The sequence below is a fragment of the Drosophila ficusphila genome, unplaced genomic scaffold (genome assembly GCF_018152265.1).
Source record: "Drosophila ficusphila isolate 14025-0441.05 unplaced genomic scaffold, ASM1815226v1 contig_470, whole genome shotgun sequence".
Classification (NCBI taxonomy): domain Eukaryota; kingdom Metazoa; phylum Arthropoda; class Insecta; order Diptera; family Drosophilidae; genus Drosophila; species Drosophila ficusphila.
Genome location: NW_025064389.1, coordinates 4,531,694 through 4,552,797, shown reverse-complemented (window position 1 = coordinate 4,552,797; position 21,104 = coordinate 4,531,694). Strand labels below are relative to the sequence as shown.

General features: G+C 36.2%; 1 protein-coding gene across 2 annotated transcripts in view; it reads right to left on the bottom strand.

Moving 5' to 3' along the window:
* The window catches only part of LOC108093265 (rabankyrin-5), a 70,508-nt gene extending 52,459 nt beyond the window's left edge, over positions 1–18,049 (bottom strand). Inside the window, exons 1-2 of one of the 2 annotated variants that reach the window (XM_043208511.1) lie at positions 17,951–18,049; positions 3,331–4,073 (exon numbers count right to left, since the gene is read on the bottom strand). In XM_043208511.1, coding sequence (XP_043064446.1) covers positions 3,331–4,073; positions 17,951–17,954 — 747 coding nt within the window. In that variant the 5' untranslated portion in view covers positions 17,955–18,049. The remainder of the gene's footprint in view (positions 1–3,330; positions 4,074–17,950) is intronic. The other variant, XM_043208512.1, reaches the window with a different exon arrangement.
* Between the last annotated feature and the right edge of the window lie 3,055 nt (positions 18,050–21,104).

Genomic DNA, 21,104 nt, shown 5'->3' with positions numbered 1-21,104 from the left:
AGTGGTCCCATACCGACCGGTCGTACCATCCCGACCCCCCCCATGTTTCTCAGAGATGGCGATGCTAGCCGAATTGTCGGTAACTTCAGTGAAAAGCTGTTATAACACAGACATTTTGGAGATAGATAGCCAATTTGACTTCTTTTGTTTTACTGCAATTTTTCCGTTTGTTTTGTTTCAACGCCTCTGACATTCAGTTTTTTTTCTTTTCTGAACTTGAGCTTAAATATTTTTAAAATTTTTTTCTCCGCATAAAAATCGGAGGGTAAGGTTTTCTGATAGTTGATAGTCCTAGCTTTCACTCACATAATTAGAATTACATCGCTCTTTGCGTCTTTAGTTAATGCCGAGCAGTTAATAAGAAAAGGTCGTGGTGGTCCGAAACCGACCGCTAGGTTATGGTCCGAAACCGACCCCCATTTATTGGCAGCTTAATATGTCATAGCGTATTTTTGAGGGAAAATATGAAAAAGTAAACAAGATTCAGTAAAGAAAAGTAACAGAAACATCAAAACACATCAGAAGAAAGCGAAGAGACAGTCATCAACGAGCGGCTTTCGAAAAACAACTCGAAAACAACGCGAAAACTTACTATGAGAAAGAGGACAACTCAGACTTCATCAATTGACTACAGTGCCCTTTATTTCATACAGTAATTTTTATTTTCTGGAAAGAACCTTCAATATATTTCTTAATAAACGTCAAAATCATTAAATTCTATTTTATGTTATTAAATTTTTCTGTTAAGAAATAGGGGGTCGGTTTCGGACCACTACTTTTGAGTACGACCAAAAAGTAGAGTTTTATATTTGCCTGAATATCTAACGCTTCAAAGCACCTACGCACTTACTAATCATTTAGATGTATAGTAAACTGATCCCTCTACATAGTAAATTTTTGAACTGAACTGAAAAATTGATTTTTCTCACCTTTATCGCTTTTGCCTTTTAGGGGGTCGGTATGGGACCACCCTCCCCTACGAGAATTCAGGGACATCTCTAATTTGTTACCACTTAACTTATTTTCAGATCTTTCGCAATAAACATTGGGAACAAGAACATTTAGTTCAGGAAGTTTATGATGAGGGTTGTACTCTTATCAAGACCGATATTTTGGGAGGAGCAGTAAAAAAACACTGCTATTGTCGTGGAAATCTTTGTAATCCAGCGAGTTGTAATAGCCCTAACAATAATTTATTACTTGCTATATTTGTTATTTTTATCTTTAAAGTGAATTTAAAGGTTCATAAATATATATACCCCTTACTCGTTTAACATATTACAAAAACTCTATCTCCTCCTTCGTTCTACACTAGGGTAAACATACTCTACACTGAATCAGGATTAACACACGAGTCTATCTATATCTTCCTGTCCGTATGAACGACGAGATTTCGAGAACTTTAAATGTAAATACAATGGTATAGCATTTTGGATTGGTATTTTTAATTTTTAAAATAATTTGTGGGTAAATACAGGACCAATTTGTGGCACTGAAAGTTTTTGTGTTATTGATTTGGAACCCATTGAAAGGCATGACGATTTAGACACACATTAAGGAGTTACAATGCTTCACTGTTTTAAAAAATCTTTTTTTTTGTTAAAGTTTGCAAAATGTCTGGAATATTGCCCCAAAACTTCAAATCGTTTCGAGCAATAGTTTTAAAGGATTTTAGTTTCAACTTAAACTATTAAATGTCGCAAATTATAAGACAAAATTTGCATTTTCTCGTAAAAACCACTGCCAAAACTTTAACTTTCTTTATTCCTTACTAAACACGGTAAATACGACGGCGAACCTGTTTCCCGAGGCTTCCCAAAAATGACGTCAGACCGATTAATTTTTTTATACCGTTGCAGAGCAATTTCAGTCAGAAGTTTGCAACGCAGTGAAGGAGGCACACTTCAGACCCTCAGTCTGTCCGTCTGTCTGTTTATCTTGAAACTATTCTCTCAGTTTTAAAGCTATCTTGCTCAAACTTTACCAAAAGTTGTGTAGTTGTTTCACCCAGTATATAAGTCGAAACGGATCGGGCGACTATATCGGATAGCTCTCATATGAGATAATGAAATTAAAAATTCCTACGCCGTTGTTTTTGATCAGATCGACTTGATTTCTTCCATATGGCGTTTTCTAACTACTATTAAATTTCGGGTTAAATTGTATCAAAATCAGATAACTCTATCATATAGCTGTTTTTTTTATCAGACAAGCATGATTTTTGGAATATAGAGTTTTCTAATGACTCTTGAATTACGAATTAAATTTTAACAAAATTGAACAGCTATATCATATAGCTGTCATGTGAACAATGCTTCAATGTTGTTTAGCTTTTATGTATTTTGTTCGACAAATTTAATGACTGCAAGGGCAAGCTGAAGCTAGCTTCCTTTCTTGTTAACATAAATATAAGCTTTTTACTAATACCTGTTCTTAAATCGGAAAGTAATCATTACGATAAAACCTATGCCTAATTTTTTGCTCACTCCCACAGCACACAGAGGTTCACATAAGCAAGAACATAAGCAAGAACTTCGAGGCGAAACAAAATTTCGAAAAATTCAGGCGTTAGTGTTTGGAAAATTGGAGTTGATAGCCGAGCAAAGCAATAACTTGTTCTTAAATGATAAAGTAATTTTTTCTACGGTTTATAGAATCCACCTGTTTAAGAGGTTTTTTTAATGACAGCGTTTTTAATAACACAGTAAAACTTTCCAGTTGCTTATTTTGAAGATTTGTATTTATTGAGGGCGAAGGTGTCGGTCACCTTCGAAATGCATAACTAAAACTGTTGGAAAGATTCCGATCAAACTTGAATTTACTCATTGTTTATTTTTTGCGGATCAGTCAAAGAAATCTCGCTGATTTTGTAGTAATCAATTTTTTGTTACAATTTAAAAAAAAACACGTTTTTCAGAATAAACTAAGAAAAACTTAGAAACAAAACAGAATTTTGTATTTGTGTAGACCAAATTCAAAACAATTTCTTAAAAATATCAGTATGAAAATATGACGATACCTTGTTGTTGTTTTTTTTTTTTATAAATTTAGCATTGGTCTTTCCAATTTTCGTTGGCAATTACGAATATAAATGTCAGATATTTGGTAAAAGTACGCATATCATAACCATTTGAAATTCTTGACTATATCTATAAAACTCGCTGCAGCGGATTTTTAAATTTAATTTGTAACAGATACATACCATATATCCTAGACTAACTTTTAGAGGTGTGATATTTTAAAATACTGATCAAGATATGGAACTAACAGATTTGTATTTGAATATTTTACCTGGATTTATCTATTAATATAATAAGAAAAAGTACTTACTTCATCACCATTTTCTTGAAAAATAAGGCTTACAACGTCATCCCGTTGGAGTCTAACAGCAGTATGAAGTGGATAATTTGTTTTGGTCCTTAGCATTTCAAGCATTAAGGATCCGGTCATGTGTTCAAAGTCTTGCGTTGTAAGATCTTCCCAGTGCGTTGATATTATACCAGAGCAATAGTCTAACAGAGTTGTTGAAGCCACTTGTTTCGCAACACAATAAAATCGTATACAAGATCTTTCTTCTACGGAAGCAACTAACGCCAACTCACACAGTCTAAAAAGAGATGACAAACCAAATCGATGTGATGCTCTAAGAAGATCCAAAGCTAGTTCGTCATTCTGCAAATCAATAAGGTCTGTGTAAATCCATCGCAAAAGTGCTAACACAACATCCTCATTAAAATCGCTCCAGTCCAGCTCCTCTGTGTTTGTTAACACATCATCTCCCCATTTCTTTGACCGTGCATGAAGGACGATCTTATGAGCCGGAAATATTTTCTCATGATTTCGTATGTAGATATCAGCATAAGTATGAGTACCAAATAATGAAGCAACTGTCAACGACAGCCGTGAAACCAAGTTGCCAAGGTCTTTTGAGATTTCTTCATTAGCTGATGTTGCAATAATTTTGTTGTACTTATGCTGTAGTTCCGTATAAATATGTTGCTGCTTTGCATATTCATCCTTTAGCAATCCCAATTGTTCTTCCAATTTCTGTACGGAAGCACTGTCACTTTTACCTTTAAATACAATGAGATTGATCAGTAAATAAAAAAGGAAGCCTTACAGTCGTTTTACATAATACAATATTTTTCATCAAGGTTTTACAGTTGCGTAATCTTTAACTAGTTTTTATAAATAATACAAATTTAATTACTTAACTTTATTTTGTATGTAAAATAATTATTACTATTTTTGAATAAAACAAAGAAATTTGTAAGATTACAAAGGAATCCAACAATGAATAGGTTACATGACTTTTCATTTCCCTTGTGCTTTTTTGCAAAAGGGGTATTTAACTGAATATTGTTATTTTAATAGAAATTAAATGTTGTAAATATAAGTTAACTGAAGTCAACCAGACAGAGTCGACGTCCGAATGTACCCAAGCAACGGCGAAATCGCTGACACAGCATATTTGCGTGGCCGTTATGATTTTCCAACTTATGTTAGCTTTAAGTAAAAGAGTTGTATTTAGTTAAACTTTAGATTCAAACGAATAAAGAGCATTAGCTCATAAAATCAACTCCGACGACGGTTGTTAATAGCTTAAGGCTAGTAGTTAAAAAAGACAGTTTCCACTCAGCATAAATTCGGTTATTGATAGAGATCCTGCTTCCTGTCGGATTCTCTCTTCTCCTAAAGACTGGTGTTGCGGTACGACTACTCAGTGACAAAGTGTGGCTAACGACTGTCACCTACCCCGCATCTACAAATTGTTCGGTCCCGGTAACGGTCCCCTCTACAGGTTAGCAGCAAAGGGCACAAGCAGTTCAGCTATTCGGTGCGGCCAGCTACGGGCACCCCCTTGTGTCCCTGATATCCACAGGCGACCACTACAAGTGGTTCCTGACCGAGTACTTTGGTGAGACATTAGATGTTACATGTCGCATACACCGAGGACAACGAAATATTATTAATTGGCGCTCAACGATAGAATAAACCCAATCCTCTTCCCAAAAGGTTTTGTTTTTTTGGTAATACAAGATCTGAGAAAACAGCATACCTAGTAAATTCATGTAAGTGGGCACGTTTTTCTATTTATTTTCTAAAAAAAAACCTGCGTAAAATATATTAATTAAACGGGCAATGCAAAAACTTTAATTAAAACTACCGTCTGCAGTTCCAAGAAAAAAGTAAAAATATTAATAAAGGAAAAGAATAGAAGAATTTGTTAAATAAAATTCAGAATTTTATTAATAAATTAGATATTGTGGTTGAGTTTGATTTCAACAAGAGTCAAGTGATTCACTACCCCTACACCCACCATACGCTATATTTCATATAGTTCACAATAAATTTTACTAACCTCTACCCAAGCAGATGCGCGAAAGCGCTGCTCGGAAAATAATAAACAATTATAAACTTATTGTACTCTTTGCGGAACAACGCCAAATTTGCTAGCTTCGTATTTAAGTGACCTTCACCATGAAGGGATACAAGCCCGCATTTCACTAACTTCGTCTTTTTTTTGGTTTGGTTGATTTTTTTTTCGTTTGTTCAGTTTAGCTCAGCTGCATATGCGCTCGCCATTCCTTCAGTATACAAGCGCTAAACGATACCCTAGCGATTGAAGGTGAACAACTCATTCGGGCATCCAGGGGCGGCGAGACGTTTTGAATCCAGGTGGGTAATTTTCCTGAAAGACGATGAGCGGGGAGGGTTCCTTTATGTTCCTTTATTCGCTTACGAAAAAATTCGGTGTGATTCAGGTGGGTAATTACCCACCTTTAAAAGTTCCAGGTGGGTAGAACTACCCATAGTACCCACGCCTTCCGCCGGCACTACGGCCATCGACACCAATAATTTATAACGCGTTAACAGAACAGGCCGCCACAAATCGAAAAAGAGAAGTACAATTAATTCGCTGGCCGGCCAAGTTGCAGAATTACGCAAGGCACCTGCCGCAGCCGAACGCCTGACGCCTGCCCTATAAATAAGAATATACTCCGCCATACAAATCTGGGATGATGTTCAGTGTAACGAACCCCTGGATGCCGTCAAATGTCTACCCGAGTTCGCGGGGGTCAGGATGCATATCTCTCGTGGAGACAAGCGGCCGCAGAGGCTTATCATATATCAGGCAGTTATCATTATCAAAAGACAAGAAAGGAAGCTAGCTTCGGCAAGCCGAAGCCTATATACCCAGAATTCAAATATGCCGAACAAAATACATAGAGGCTAAGCAATATCGAAGCTATGTTAATTTTTCTATTAAGTATCTATATTTTAGGCGATTGTTCATTTGAAAGCTGTATGATATAGTCGTCCGACTTCAATGAAATTTAAATCGAAACTTGAGAGTCATTAAAAAATTTAGCGTTGGTTTTGGTCATATCGACTTGATTTCTTTCAGATGGTATTTTTATACCCTTGCAGAGCAAAGGATATTATAATTTCAGTCAGAAGTTTGCAACGCAGTGGAGGAGGCACCTCAGACCCTATAAAGTATATATATTCTTGATCAGCATCACGATCTGAATCGAAATCCGTCTGTACTTCTGTCCGTCGGTCCGTCTGTCTGTTTCTATGTAAACTAGTCTCTCAGTTTTAATGCTATCTTGCTGAAACTTTCCCAAAAGGTGTGTAGTTATTGCACACAGTATATAAGTCGGAACGGGCCGGATTGGCCGACTATATCGGATAGCTCCCATAAGAGAGATTGAAAAAAAAAATTCTCACTCCGTTGTTTTTGATCGGATCGACTTGATTTCTTCTAGATGGTGTTTATTAACTACTGTCGAATTTCGGGTTAAATTTTATCAAAATCGGATAACTCTATCATATAGCTGCCATAGGAGAGATCGAAAAATATATATAAAATTAATGGAAATTAATTGATAACGTCATAGTTTTTCATCACACGACTATGATTTTTTGAGTATCAAATTTTTTAACTAGCCTTGATTTATAAAAAAAATTTCATAAAAATCGGTCAACTATATCATATAGCTGCCATAGGCAAGATCGAAAAATCTATATAGAATTAACGGAAATAAAATGATAACATCGTTATTTCTCATCAGAAAATCATGATTTCGAATTTGATCAAAATCGGATAACTCTATCATATAGCTGCCATAGGCGAGATCAAAAAATATATACAGGTATAAATAGTGGAAAAAAATTATAATGTCGTTGTTTTTAATCCCACGAGCATGATTTTTGGAACATCAAGTTTTTTAAATACTCTTAAATCGAGAAAAAAATTTCATAAAAACTAGAGTAGGTACTATATCATATAGTTGCCATAGGAAAAATCGAAAAATCTATATAGAAATAACGGAAATAAAATGATTACCTCGTTGTTTTTCAATAGACAATTAAATTTTTGGAACATAGAGTTTTCTAATTAGTCTTGAGTTTCAAATTAAATTTGATCAAAATTGGACGACTATATCATATATGTAGCTGTCATATGAAGAATTTAGAAAATGAGTATAAAAACCGTCGTAGCTTCGATGTTGTTTAGTCTTTGTGTATTCTGTTCGAAATATTTGATGACTGCAAGGGTATATAAGCTTCGGCTTGCCGAAGCAGGAAGCTAGCTTTTGTTTATTCAAATGTTATCCAAATCGGATGACTATATCATATACCTACCATAGGAAAGATCGAAAAATATATATACGAGCATGATTTTTGGAAAATCGCCTTTTTGAATTACCCTTGCATCGAGTGAAAAATAACTACATATATCATTTGTAAGATGGCATAGGAATCGAAAAATCTATATAGAACTAACAAAAATTGGAGGAAAAAAAGATAACATCGTTGTTTTTCATCAAATAGGCAAATTTTTTGGAATCTAGAGTTTTTTAATAACTCTCGAATTTTGAATTAACATTCATTAAAATCGGACGACTATATCACATAGCTGTTATATTAATAATCTTCGAAAATATAGAAACGCAATAGAAAAATTGACATAGCTTCTATGCTTTTTAACATTTATGTATCTTATTCGACATATATCGGATAGCCAAAACTAGCTTCCTTTCTTGTTTCGAAAAAGTTTTTAACCCCCCACTTACAAAGGTGTTGTAGATCATCAATTATATCTCCATGTCAACATGGATTTGTAAGATAAAGTCAAAACTCTTGAAGCTTGCATAATAAATGGCTTCAAAAAGCTTTAGACCGACGTTGATTACTCTAATTTAAGTAAAAAAAAGAAAGGAAGCTATACCCTTGCAGTCATCAAATATGTCGAACAAAATGCCTAAAGGTTAAACAACATCGAAGCTAAGACGATTTTTCTATTCATTTTCCATATTTTCGACTATAGATCATATGGGAGCTATATGATATAGTTGTCCGATTTTGATCAAATTTAATTCGTAATTCAAGAGTCGTCTGAAAAACAACGATGTTATAATTTTATTTCCGTTATTTCTATATAGATTTTTCGATCTTTTCTATGGCACCTATAAGATATAGTTGCCCGATTTTTTATGAAACTTTTTTCTCAGTATGAGAGTTGTTAAAAAACTTGATATTCAAAAAATCGTGCTCGTGGGATAAAAAACAACGATGTTATAAATTTATATCTATTAATTCTATATATATTTTTCGAACTCTCCTATGGCAGCTATATGATAGAGTTATCCGATTTTGATCAAATTCGAAATTCAATAACAGTTCGAAAACGCCATCTTGAAGAAATCAAGTCGATCTGATCAAAAACAACGACGTGAGAATTTTTTATTTCATTCTCTCGTATGGGAAGTATCCGATATAGTCGGCCGATCCGGCCCGTTCCGACTTATATACTGCGTGCAATGACTACACACCTTTTGGGAAAGTTTCATCAAGATAGCTTTAAAACTGAGAGACTAGTTTGCGCGGAAACGGACAAACGGACAGATGGACAGACGCACAGACGGACAGACGTGCAGACGTATTCCGATTCTGCTCGTGATTCTGATCAAGAATATATATACTTTATGGTGTCTCCTTCACTGCGTTGCAAACTTCTGACTGAAATTATAATACCCTTTTGCTCTGCAAGGGTATAAAAATAACTTCTACTTTTGCCCCGTGCAGACGTGTTTCTTGATCGCTCCGCCAAGCGAGTCAGTTAGTTTATTATTTAAGTGAAATAAAAACTGAAAATAGAAGCGAAAAGACGCTGGCAGCAATACCAAACCATATTAGCTCCCTTTCTTTGTTTTCTAACAGATCAAAGTAAAGAAAACAAGTAATTTCAAACAAAATACAATGCCTGCGGGTAAATCACTAATATTATAAGTGCAACTAGCAAAACTACGAGTCAAAGTCGAGTGCAACAACAACAAAAGCAAGACGAACGCCGACTGTCTTCTGTCCGGAATAATGCTTATGTAGCAATTGTTTCGGAGACAGTAAGTAACGAACACGCAACAACAAAAGCAATGTCACTGACCGCTTCCGAGAGAGCGCGCTCTCTGTCGCCTGCACTCCTAAGCTCAAGCAGCGCTGCCATGGCCCAGTCGTGGAGCTCCCAATGCCCATCTCCCCTCTCACTACTCGGTGCACTGACCATGGTACAACTATATCATACAAGGTTGTCTCGTCGGCTCGTCACTCACCTATCGACACTACAATTAGAGCGAGAGAAAGAGTGTTTTCCTACGAAAACCCGAGCGTTCGGGTCGATAGGGGAGTAAATCCGAACAATTCTGGAGCCGACGAGACTACCTTGTATAGTTGTACCATGGCACTGACTACGTCAGCTCTGGTGCTGACTAGCACGGCGCCCTCTCTTACAACTGTTATTTTGACGACGATATAAAGCATCATCCTCAGGACACATTCGCTACTAACTACCTGCAGGCCACATCCCTACGTATCAATATAACCAGCGGTCCACTCACACTATTAGCTGTGTATTGTCCCCCACGATTCAATATTCCAGAGAATTAATTTTTGGGCTTTTACAACTCACTAGGTAACTGCTTTATAGCTTCCGGTGACTATAATGCAAAACACCACTACTGGGGCTCTCGTCTTATTAACCCCAAAGGACGACAACTATACAATGCTATTATCAAACCTAGCAATAAGCTAGATTTTGTTTCACATTATCGATTTTGCCGTAACTAGGAGAGTGCCGCCCAGGCTGGCATGCGTTAAAACACTGGCGGAACTGTCATCTGATCATTCGCCAGTTCTTCTCTGTCTATTTGAACACCCAAAGCTTGTAAAGCGACCAAAATTTCTTACTTCCAATACAACAAACTGGCTAAAGTATAAAAAATATATCAGCTCTCACATTGAAATCGAACCCAATATCTCGTGTGAAGCTGACATTGAAAACTCACTTAAGCACATAGCAGATGTAATGTCTTCAGCTGCCAAACACTCTACACCTGACCCTTTAGCTACATCCCTCCCAAATACTATGCGTACAAACATGCAGATCCAATCGCTCCTTCAAGAAAAGCGTAGACTTCGCCGAAACTGTCAGACACACCGATCCCCAGCCACTAAACAAAGCTTTAAAGAAGCCTGTCGGAAGCTATCTAAAGCCTTAATAACTGAGAAAAATCAGGCTCAACGTGCGTATATAGCAAAGCTCTCACCCACTAGCAACAAATTTCCACTCTGGAGAGCGCACCCAAACATTCAACCACCTATAGAGCCCGATTTTGCAATTCGATCACCATCAGGTGTATGGGCGCGTAGTGACGAGGAAAAGGCCAACATCTTCGCCTCTCACTTACAAAACGTCTTCCAACCACATCCGCCGGCGAATCAATTTACTCTGCCAAACATCCCACCAGCAGAGCCTTCCTCCACAATCATTCTTAAAACAAGTACAGTCACAAAAGCCATTGCAGAACAGATGAATCCAAAAAAAGCCCCCGGCCATGATTTAATTTCGCCTAAAATGATAATTGAACTGCCAGCATGTGCAGTTAAATTCATCACCACCATATTCAACTCAATTCTCAAATGGGGCTATTTTCCTCTGCAATGGAAAAAGTCCGTTATCACAATGATACCGAAACCAGGCAAGGACAAATCCCAACCTTCGTCATACAGGCCCATTAGCCTCCTTCCGTGCTTATCAAAGCTATTTGAAAAGCTGATTTCATGCCACCTAAGAACACACCTCCAAAACAACAGAGCGATTCCCCTGCATCAGTTCGGCTTTAGGGAAAAGCACCGAACTATTGAACAGGTAAATCGCATAACAGCTGAAATACGCATAGCTTTTGAATACAGGGAATACTGCAGTGCCATATTCCTGGACGTGTCTCAAGCCTTCGATCGCGTTTGGATTGAAGGTCTAGTTTACAAAATCAAGACCGTCTTGCCACAAAACACCCATAAGTTGCTTGAATCTTACCTCAAAGATAGAGTTTTTACTGTAAGATGCAAAAATTTCTTCTCTGAAAACCACAAAATCAAGGCTGGAGTACCCCACGGAAGTGTGCTCGGACCGATCTTGTATGTCCTATACATGGTTGATATTCCCACAAGCAGTCAAACAATTCTATCCACCTTTGCTGATGACACAGCTATAATCAGTCGCTCAAAATGTCCAAAAACAGCAACAGCTCACTTAAAAAACCATCTGACGGACGTGGAAAAATGGTTTGCAGATTGGCGTATACTAGTCAACGATCAAAAGTGCAAGCACATTACGTTTACACTCAATCGGGAAACCTGCCCACCACTGTCCCTAAACAACAATCAAATCCCCCAAGTCAACAAAGTCACCTACCTGGGCATCCACTTAGACAGGCGGCTTACCTGGAGAAGGCACATCGAAGGGAAGAAGACCTGCCTAAAACTCAAGGCCAACAGTTTCCACTGGCTCATCAACTCTCTCTCACCTTTTCCGCTGAAATACAAAATTCTACTATATAACTTATGTCTAAAGCAAACCTGGACGTACGGGTGTGAACTCTGGGGGAATGCAAGCAGCAGCAACATAGAAATCATCCAATGTGTGCAGTCGAAGATTCTGCGAACAATAACGGGGGCCCCCTGGTATATTCGCAACGCAAATATCCATAGAGAGCTGGATATAAAACCCGTCAAAGAAGAAATTGATAGTAAAGTTTCGAAATACGAAGATAGATCCAAACCAACTAGCCAGGCAGCTCAGGAGCCACTCTCGTCTACAGCGCAAAATAATAACATATAGTATAGGTTAAGATTTGAATTCTTATTGTAAGTCTCTTCAAGAGAAGATTCAATAAAGATAAAGTTAAAAAAAACAAGAAAGGAAGCTAGCTTCGGCAAGCCGAAGCCTATATACCCTTGCATTCATCAAATATGTCGAACAAAATGCCTAAAGGTTAAACAACATCGAAGCTAAGACGATTTTTCTATTCATTTTCCATATTTTCGACTATAGATCATATGGGAGCTATATGATATAGTTGTCCGATTTTGATCAAATTTAATTCGTAATTAAAGAGTCGTCTGAAAAACAACGATGTTATAATTTTATTTCCGTTATTTCTATATATATTTTTCGAACTCTCCTATGGCAGCTATATGATAGAGTTATCCGATTTTGATCAAATTCGAAATTCAATAACAGTTCGAAAACGCCATATTGAAGAAATCTGATCAAAAACGTCGTGAGAATTTTTTATTTCATTCTCTCGTATGGGAGCTATCCGATATAGTCGGGCGATCCGGCCCGTTCCGACTTATATACTACGTGCAATACCTACACACCTTTTGGGAAAGTTTCAGCAAGATAGCTTTAAAACTGAGAGATTAGTTTTCGCGGAAACGGACAGACGGACAGATGGGCAGACGCAGAGACGGACAGACGTACAGACGTATTCCGATTCTGCTCGTGATGCTGATCAAGAATATTTATACTTTATAGGGTCTGAGGTGTCTCCTTCACTGCGTTGCAAATTTCTGGCTGAAATTATAACACCCTTTTGCTCTGCAAGGGTCTAAAAAGTTAACAAACATAAACTGACAAAATCGACGGATAATTTAGTCAGAAAAGGACGACCACGCGAAACTACGCCTAGACAAGATCGTCTAATCCTTGCAAAATTAGAAGATGATGCCCTAATTACACCAAAAGCAGCTTCATTTGAAGTTAAAAAATATTATGATATTTCAAGTAGTAGAAAAACCGTCGAAAGAAGATTGAAAGAGGCTAACTTTGCTACTTATGCGGCCCGTCCGATACCTTTCATTTCACCTAAAAACAAGAAAGGAAGCTAGCTTCGGCAAGCCGAAGCTTATATACCCTTGCAGTCATCAAATATGTCGAACAAAACGCATAAAGGCTAGACAACATCGAAGCTAAGACGATTTTTTTATTCATTTTCCATATTTTTGACTATAGATCATATATTCCAAAAATCATACTTGTCTGATGAAAAACAACGATGTTATAATTTTATTTCCATTATTTCTATATAGATTTTTCGATCTTTCCTATGGCAGCTATATGATAGAGTTATCCGATTTTGATCAAATTTAATCCGAAATTCAATAACAGTTAGAAAACGCCATCTTGCAGAATTCAAGTCGATCTGATGAAAAACAACGGTGTGAGAATTTTTCATTTCATTCCCTCGTATGGGAGCTATCCGATATAGTCGACCGATCCGGCCCGTTCCGACTTATATACTGCGTGCAATAACTACACACCTTTTGGGAAAGTTTCATCAAGATAGCCCTAAAACTGAGAGACTAGTTTGCGCGGAAACGGACAGACGGACAGACGTACATACATATTTCGATTCAGATGGTGATGTTGATCAAGAATATATATACTTTATGGGGTCTGAGGTGTCTTCTTCACTGCGTTGCAAACTTCTGACTGAAATTATAATACCCTTTTGCTCTGCAAGGGTATAAAAAGTTGAATCGATTTAACCTTTGCCAAATCATTTGTTAACAAGCCCAATTTTTTTTGGAAACAAATTTTGTGGACCGATGAGAGTTCTTTTGAGTACCATGGTTCAAAAAACAAAATGTACTGCATATTACCCAAAAATATTTGGAAGAAAGTGGACCTATAATTCAACGTCCCTGCAAGCCTTTGGAAGATAAATCGCCTATAATCGCCTATAAGTCACTTCTGGAAGATAGAAAGATGATAGAAATTTTTGGAAAAAAAGAGAGTTTTTTATCGCCTAGAAGACACTTTTTAGACACTTCTGGAAGATAGAAAGACGATAGAACACATTTTACAAAAGCAAAATACACATCTATCCCAAAGAAGACACTTCTGAGTTACTTCTGGACGTTAGAAAGACGATAGCACACATTTTAACATACAACAACAAATATACAAAAAAAATATCTCCCAACTCACTTCTGGAAGTTGATAGGAAGATAGTAAAGCAAGGGTCCCAAAAATTTACCGATATTCTGGTTTTACTGAACATTTTTTTGTTTTTTTTTTTTTTACCCGCGTACTGACTGTGCTGCAAAGCGTCATTTAGTTTCTAGATTGCTGTCTTGCCAGTTCAAGTCTGAAAATTGTTAAGTGTTTAAAGATATTATTACGTCTAACAACGCGTATAATGCCCGAAAAAATGCAGCACATGTTAAGATCAACTATTTTTTTTTATATAAAGGTCTAATAATGTTATTTGTTTGTTTTCTTTTAGAGTTTACATTTGTTAAATTTCCGGATGATTCAGAGCTGAAAAATTAAAAAATCTTCCAATCCAGTTCATCGGGTGTACAAGCGTCGAAAATATACAAAATTATATTAAAAAAATTCAAATTTTTAATAAATATAGTAAAAATATTTTCTATTATTTTTTTTTCCAATTGGGAATATTCTTCTGGGTAACTTCTGGAAGTGTCGCGGAAGTCACTTCTGGAAGTGTCGCGGAAGACACTTCTGGAAGTGTCGCGGACATTATACTTTTCACTAAAAAAAAATAAAGTACGCGTGCACTTCTGCATTGATACATATGCTATATGATTAATAAGTAATTTTTCTAAAAAAAAAAAAAAAAAAACTAAATTAAAAACTGAAAAAATAAACCTAAACTGAAAACTGAAAAAATAACATTTTTTTAGAAAAATTAAATTATTAAATTCATAATGATTTTGTGGCATCTTTGACATTGATTTTTTATGTGGAAAAAGCATTCATGCGCAACTCGGAAGTTTTTTTTTTTACCATAATCGGTTTTTTGCTCAACTTGGACGTTCATTTTTTATGTGCAAAAATCGTTTCTGCTCAAATCGGACATTCATTTTTTATGTCGAAAAAAGGTTTCTGCTCAACTCGGAATTTTTATACCCTTGCAGAGGAGTGTAGTTATTGCACGCAGTATATAAGTCGAAATGAGCCGGATCGGCCGACTATATCGGATAGCTCCAATACGAGAGAATGAAATAAAAAATTCTCAGGCAGCTGTTTTTGATCGGATCGACTTGATTTCTTGCAGATGGCATTTTCTAACTGCTATTGAATTTCGGATTAAATTTTCTCAAAATCAGATAACTCTATCATATAGCTGCCATAGGCGAGATCAAAAAATATATACAGGTATAAATAGTGGAAAAAATTATAATGTCTTTGTTTTTAATCCCACGAGCATGATTTTTGGAACATCAAGTTTTTTAAATACTCTTAAATCGAGAAAAAAATTTCATAAAAATCGGTCAACTATATCATATAGTTGCCATAGGAAAAATCGAAAAATCTATATAGAAATAACGGAAATAAAATGATTACCTCGTTGTTTTTCAAAATACAATTAAATTTTTGGAACATAGAGTTTTCTAATGAGTCTTGAGTTTCAAACTAAATTTGATCAAAATTGGACGACTATATCATATACAATTTGTCACAAAAGTGTTTTCGCGTGAAGATCCACTGTCAAATAAGTGTTTTCGTTTTAAGGAACTGGGTGATAATAATAATTATTATTGATGTAATTAAATTAATCAATATTTGGTATGATGTCCTTTGGCCTTAACAACAGCTTGGAGTCGAGATTTCATTGAATTTATTAATTTTTCTATATAATCTATTGGGATCTGATTCCATTCTTCCAAAAAATTTTCCTTTAGCATTGGTCGCGATGTGGGATGCCTTTTTCCGACCTTCTTTTTCAAATACGCCCACACATTCTCTATAGGGTTGATATCCGGGCTCTGGGCTGGAGTCTCAATCACCTTACCGCAATTATAGAGCGTCCACATTCGTACACTGTCAGCCTTATGTTTTGGGTCGTTGTCTTGGTAAAACTTAAAGCTGCGCCCAAAACGAAATGTGTTCGCGCTGTTTACCAAATTTGTTTTTAAAATGTCAAGATATTGTTTAGCATCCATCGTATTTTCGATAAATACTAAATCACCCACTCCTTTGCTTGAGATGCACCCCCACACCATGACGGACAGCTTGCCGAATCTTACAATCGGTATTATGTTTTTATTTTGTAGGGCACACAACGGTTTTCGCCACACTCGGTTGGGTCCTTCGTTATAATGTAACATTATTTTCGACTCGTCACAAAAAATCACGTCGTTCCAATAGCTTGGGGGCTCATCCAAAAGAGTTTGAGCGAATGAAAGACGCTTTTCAACATTTTGTTTTGATAACAGGGGTTTCTTTCTAGCTACTCGGGATGTGAAATTATGGCTCCTAATAGTTCTGCGAATAGTTTCATGAGAAACATCCACTCCACATTCTTCCCTTACCTCCTCAGCCAGTTTTCTTGTTGAGATCATGGGGTTCTGGTATACTTTTTTCTTTATAATCCGAATAGCTCTGTTTCAGAGCTTACCCGGCCGACCATTTACTGGCTTATTTTCGAGCCTATTCTCTTTTTTTGTCCGACTTATTATATTTTGGACACTTCTTATATTTAATTTAAACATATTTGCAATGTCCGAAGTCCTTTTCCCAATGGTATGGCTGTAATATACCAATTGGGGTCACATCAAAAGAAACTCTTTTGCCCGGCATTGTAAAACACTTATTTATACGACTATTATCGTCTGTAAGTACGGAGAGCTGACATTGAAATGCTCAAAATGCATATTAATATCATCTAGTCGATCCTAAAAGTCAACTTGTGGAGAATAAGTAGACTTTTTTTGTTTTTGTTATAACTTTTTTTATAGTTGGAAAATTTATGTTTTGTTTTTTGTGTATTCTTAAGAAAAACATGAATAATATAAAATTAAAAAAAATCTTTCTCAAAACTTATGGCAAAGTGGTTTTTTTTAATAAGAATGGGAAATTTATAAAAAAATCTTCACGCGAAAACACTTTTGTGACAAATTGTACATATGTAGCTGTCATATGAACAATATAGAAAATGAGTATAAAAACCGTCATAGCTTCGATGTTGTTTAGCCTTCATGAATTTTGTTCGACATGTTTAATGACTGCAAGGGTATATAAGCTTCGGCTTGCCGAAGCTAGTTTCCTTTCTTGTTTTTTTTTTACCGTAATCGGCTTTTTGCTTAACTCGGTATTGCCCCGGTTGTATGTTCAAAAATTCATATGTATGAATGTACATATATGCATATACACTTTATGGGATCGGAAGTTTCTGTTGCATTTAACACACTAAGCTTACATATACATGTATGAAATTAGACTTTTCCATATGTATGTATGTACGCACATTATTAATCTAAGTATTTTATTGTCTGCAAGTATATTTACATACAAAAACCATACACTGCATTTTACTTAAATATCATTACTATATATACATACATACGTAAATAAAAATCAAATAAACACTCAAAAAAGGTCCTTAAAAACATATTTGTCGACATACTGTACTGTTACTTAGTATATCCGTGCATACATGTACGATTATATGCTTACTGCAGTAACTAAACAAACGAAAAGCGGTTGCAATGACAATTAAAATACATGTATATACATTTATATTTGCATAGCATAACATAGCATTGATTTAAATATTTTTTGTTCGCATACCCATGTTAAGCACGGTTTGAAAAATATCCAATAAACTTTATGTTAACCGTACTGCTCCCCTGTTTTTAATCTTAATTTACTATCAGCTGTTTGTCTTCATTCTAGAGCTGGGAAACTATCGAGGTATCAAATTTTTAACTTGTCGTCACTAGGCATCATCATCACATCACTGACATCAGCACAGTACAGGAGGCTTGGTTAAAAAGTCGAAAAAATTATATATTTTTTTCTTTTTTAAAAACTTTAGGAATAAACTAAATATTTTAAATTCATCATCATTTTTATTATAATAAAGTTTTACCAGTCACAATAAATCATTTTGAACTTGGACGGAATGGCCAACCTAACATTGGAGCCATTGTTTTTATAGTGGATTTATACGTAATGCATATCAACAGGCACTGCCTCCCAGCATGCAATATGAGCGTTTTCGGAGCGTTTTTTGAACCTTTCTTTTGGGTAAAAACACCCATAAAGTGTTCCGAAAAGATACCGGAAAGAGCGTTTTTCCCCTTGAAAATGGTCCGTCATAAGGATGGTAATTTGAGAGTCCGATAAGTGCTCTTTTTTGAATCCTAAATAGGTGCTTTCACCCTCCGAAAACGCACCGAAATTGCTCTAAAATATGTGTTAACTCAAAAAACGATCCTAAATCGCTCTGAAATATGTGTTTACTCCGAAAACGCTCCTAAATCGTTCTGAAATATGTGTTTACTCCAAAAACGCTCCGAAGCAGGGCTCTTTTCAGACACCTAATTCGGAGCGCTCCTAACTTTGCATGCTGGGCTGTTTACACTAAAGTGAAGTTATGGAGTTATTGAATTAAGCCTATGTTAGTATGCAGATTAGGCATTTATGAATAACTTTGGTAATTGTTTACAAGTGCGGTCCACGGTAAAAACAGCTTCAAAAAATAAAAAATACGCAAATGACGGGTTTTTATAAACCTTTGAAATTCGTTGGCGGAAAGTGAAATTAGGGTGAACGTATTTGCAATAATCCAACACCAGACGACTGCAATATCGGCTTATTATATGCAACTTCGGTCACCCAGGTCCGAATAACATCCTACCAATAACATCTTAAATTGTTTAAAACAAAAAAACGGTGCCATTCGACATGGGATTTACGGTGTCAAAAAATCGTTTCGTTTATACTTGTTGTATTTCATTTTGGAATTTGTCTGGAATATTCTCCCAAAATGTTCAGATCCATCCAAAAAATAAGTTTAAAGATAGAGACAATAGAAAGTTAGTTCGAGTAAGCGCTCAAAACTTAAAATTCGATTAAAGTGTGTTTTTTAAGTAGGTAATCAAGATTTTTCGAGAAATACTGAACCAATTTTGATAAAATTTTGGACAGGTCTTCGGGATACAGTTTACAACAATCTGGACAATTTTATTTTTTCAATTACAACTGTATTAACTTAGTTTTTTGCCAAATTTTCTTATTTTATTATACATATGTATATTGTTTTCTTTTTCAAGGAGTAGTTTTAAGTGTTAACTAATTTGTTTTCATTTCCGATAATACCGCTAGGAGTTATACTGACAACCAGGGTTGCCAACTCTACGTCTTTTTACGTAGATCTACGTACTTTAATCCTTTCTTGCAAACCTACGAACTTAAGTCCCAGAATCTACGTATTTTCTATCACAATTGTTTAAATTTGCAAACTAGTCTGAATGGGCATAATTACCTTTATTTTCGCGGAAAAAAAATTAATAAACGTTCCGTTTCTTACTAACGGAACTTAACTTGTTTAAATTAACTGCAGGTGGTATAGGTTTACCAGAATCTCGTGGCAAATAAGCCAATTCATAGATTTTTTTATTTTTAAATTTGTTGTTTGTTTGCTGTCTACTACTTTTAGGGTAATATAAATTGTCATTTTTTTTTTACTTTTACCTACCCTACTCTCTTAATTTCACTCAGAAAAAAAAGTACGTAGATCTACGTATTTTTTATATGGCAATTTCACATTTTAACATAACTTTCCTTATCTGACCTACGCCTTTTTTAAAATCCGAGTTGGCAACCCTGCTGACAACGCCGGCGCACATTTTCCCGAGGGCTTGACGAAATGACGCCACTATGGAAGAACGTCGAATATTTTTGATAAAAAAAATTTTAAGAATCCTATTGTTTAGAGGACTGCAACTAATTTGTTGCTACCGCGTTATGCACTTCAAAAAAGGCCAATGGTTTGTGATTTAAATGAGATGTGATTTTTGTATTTGCGTTGCTGAGTATTATTTGGTTTAAGTTTATGTACAAAGTTTATGTATTTTTTGTGTACACGATCGCGACCGACAGTTTGGCGAAACGTGTGCTTGCGAGGGTGAGCGAGATCGAACGAAAGTTGAATGCAATAAGTTAAGAGTTGCGAAAAGAAGTGATAATGAAGATAGAGAAAATAGATAAGCAAAGTTAGGTGCGATTGCAAATAGACAAGTGTTGGTAAACAACTTTACGCTTACGTTACGTTACGTTACATTAGCAGTTAGACTTTGAATTTTGAATAGAGTTTACAAGTTAGGGGTTCTGCTCCGAACATGCTTCCCCCGCTGGAAGAGTCACGCTGACAGACGAGGTGGTCTCAAAGGGCAAAACGGCCAACTTGCCAACAGCTCTTCTGATGATGCCTGCAGCGGTTCGAATAACTGCAACTCGGGCCACGTTATCTGGTCCAAGAACGATGCTCTCAACTCTGCCCATGCGCCATTGGAGTGAAGGAAGATTGTCGTCCTTTATGATGACTATGCTGCCGGGCGACAAATTTGCCTTTTCTGATCGCCATTTCCCATGTTCCTGGAGTAGCGATATGTAGGCAGTGCTCAACTTGTGCCAAATCGCCTGCTGCAACTGGCAAACTCGCTGCCAGCGACTTAACCAATCGATGTTGAGATGGGTGATGTCGGGTTCGTCTATGACGTTGAAAGCAGCGCCAATAAGAAAATGTCCAGGCGTGAGAACCTCCAAGTCGCTAGGATTTTCTGAAATGGGGTAGAGCGGTCGAGAATTAAGCATGGCAGAAACTTCACAAACGAGATTACGAAGTTTATGAAAAGTTAAAAGCGATCTTCCAAACAGCCTATGAAAGTGATACTTGGCCGCTACATGTGCTCCAGCCATGAGGAGTGAAGAGATTGCG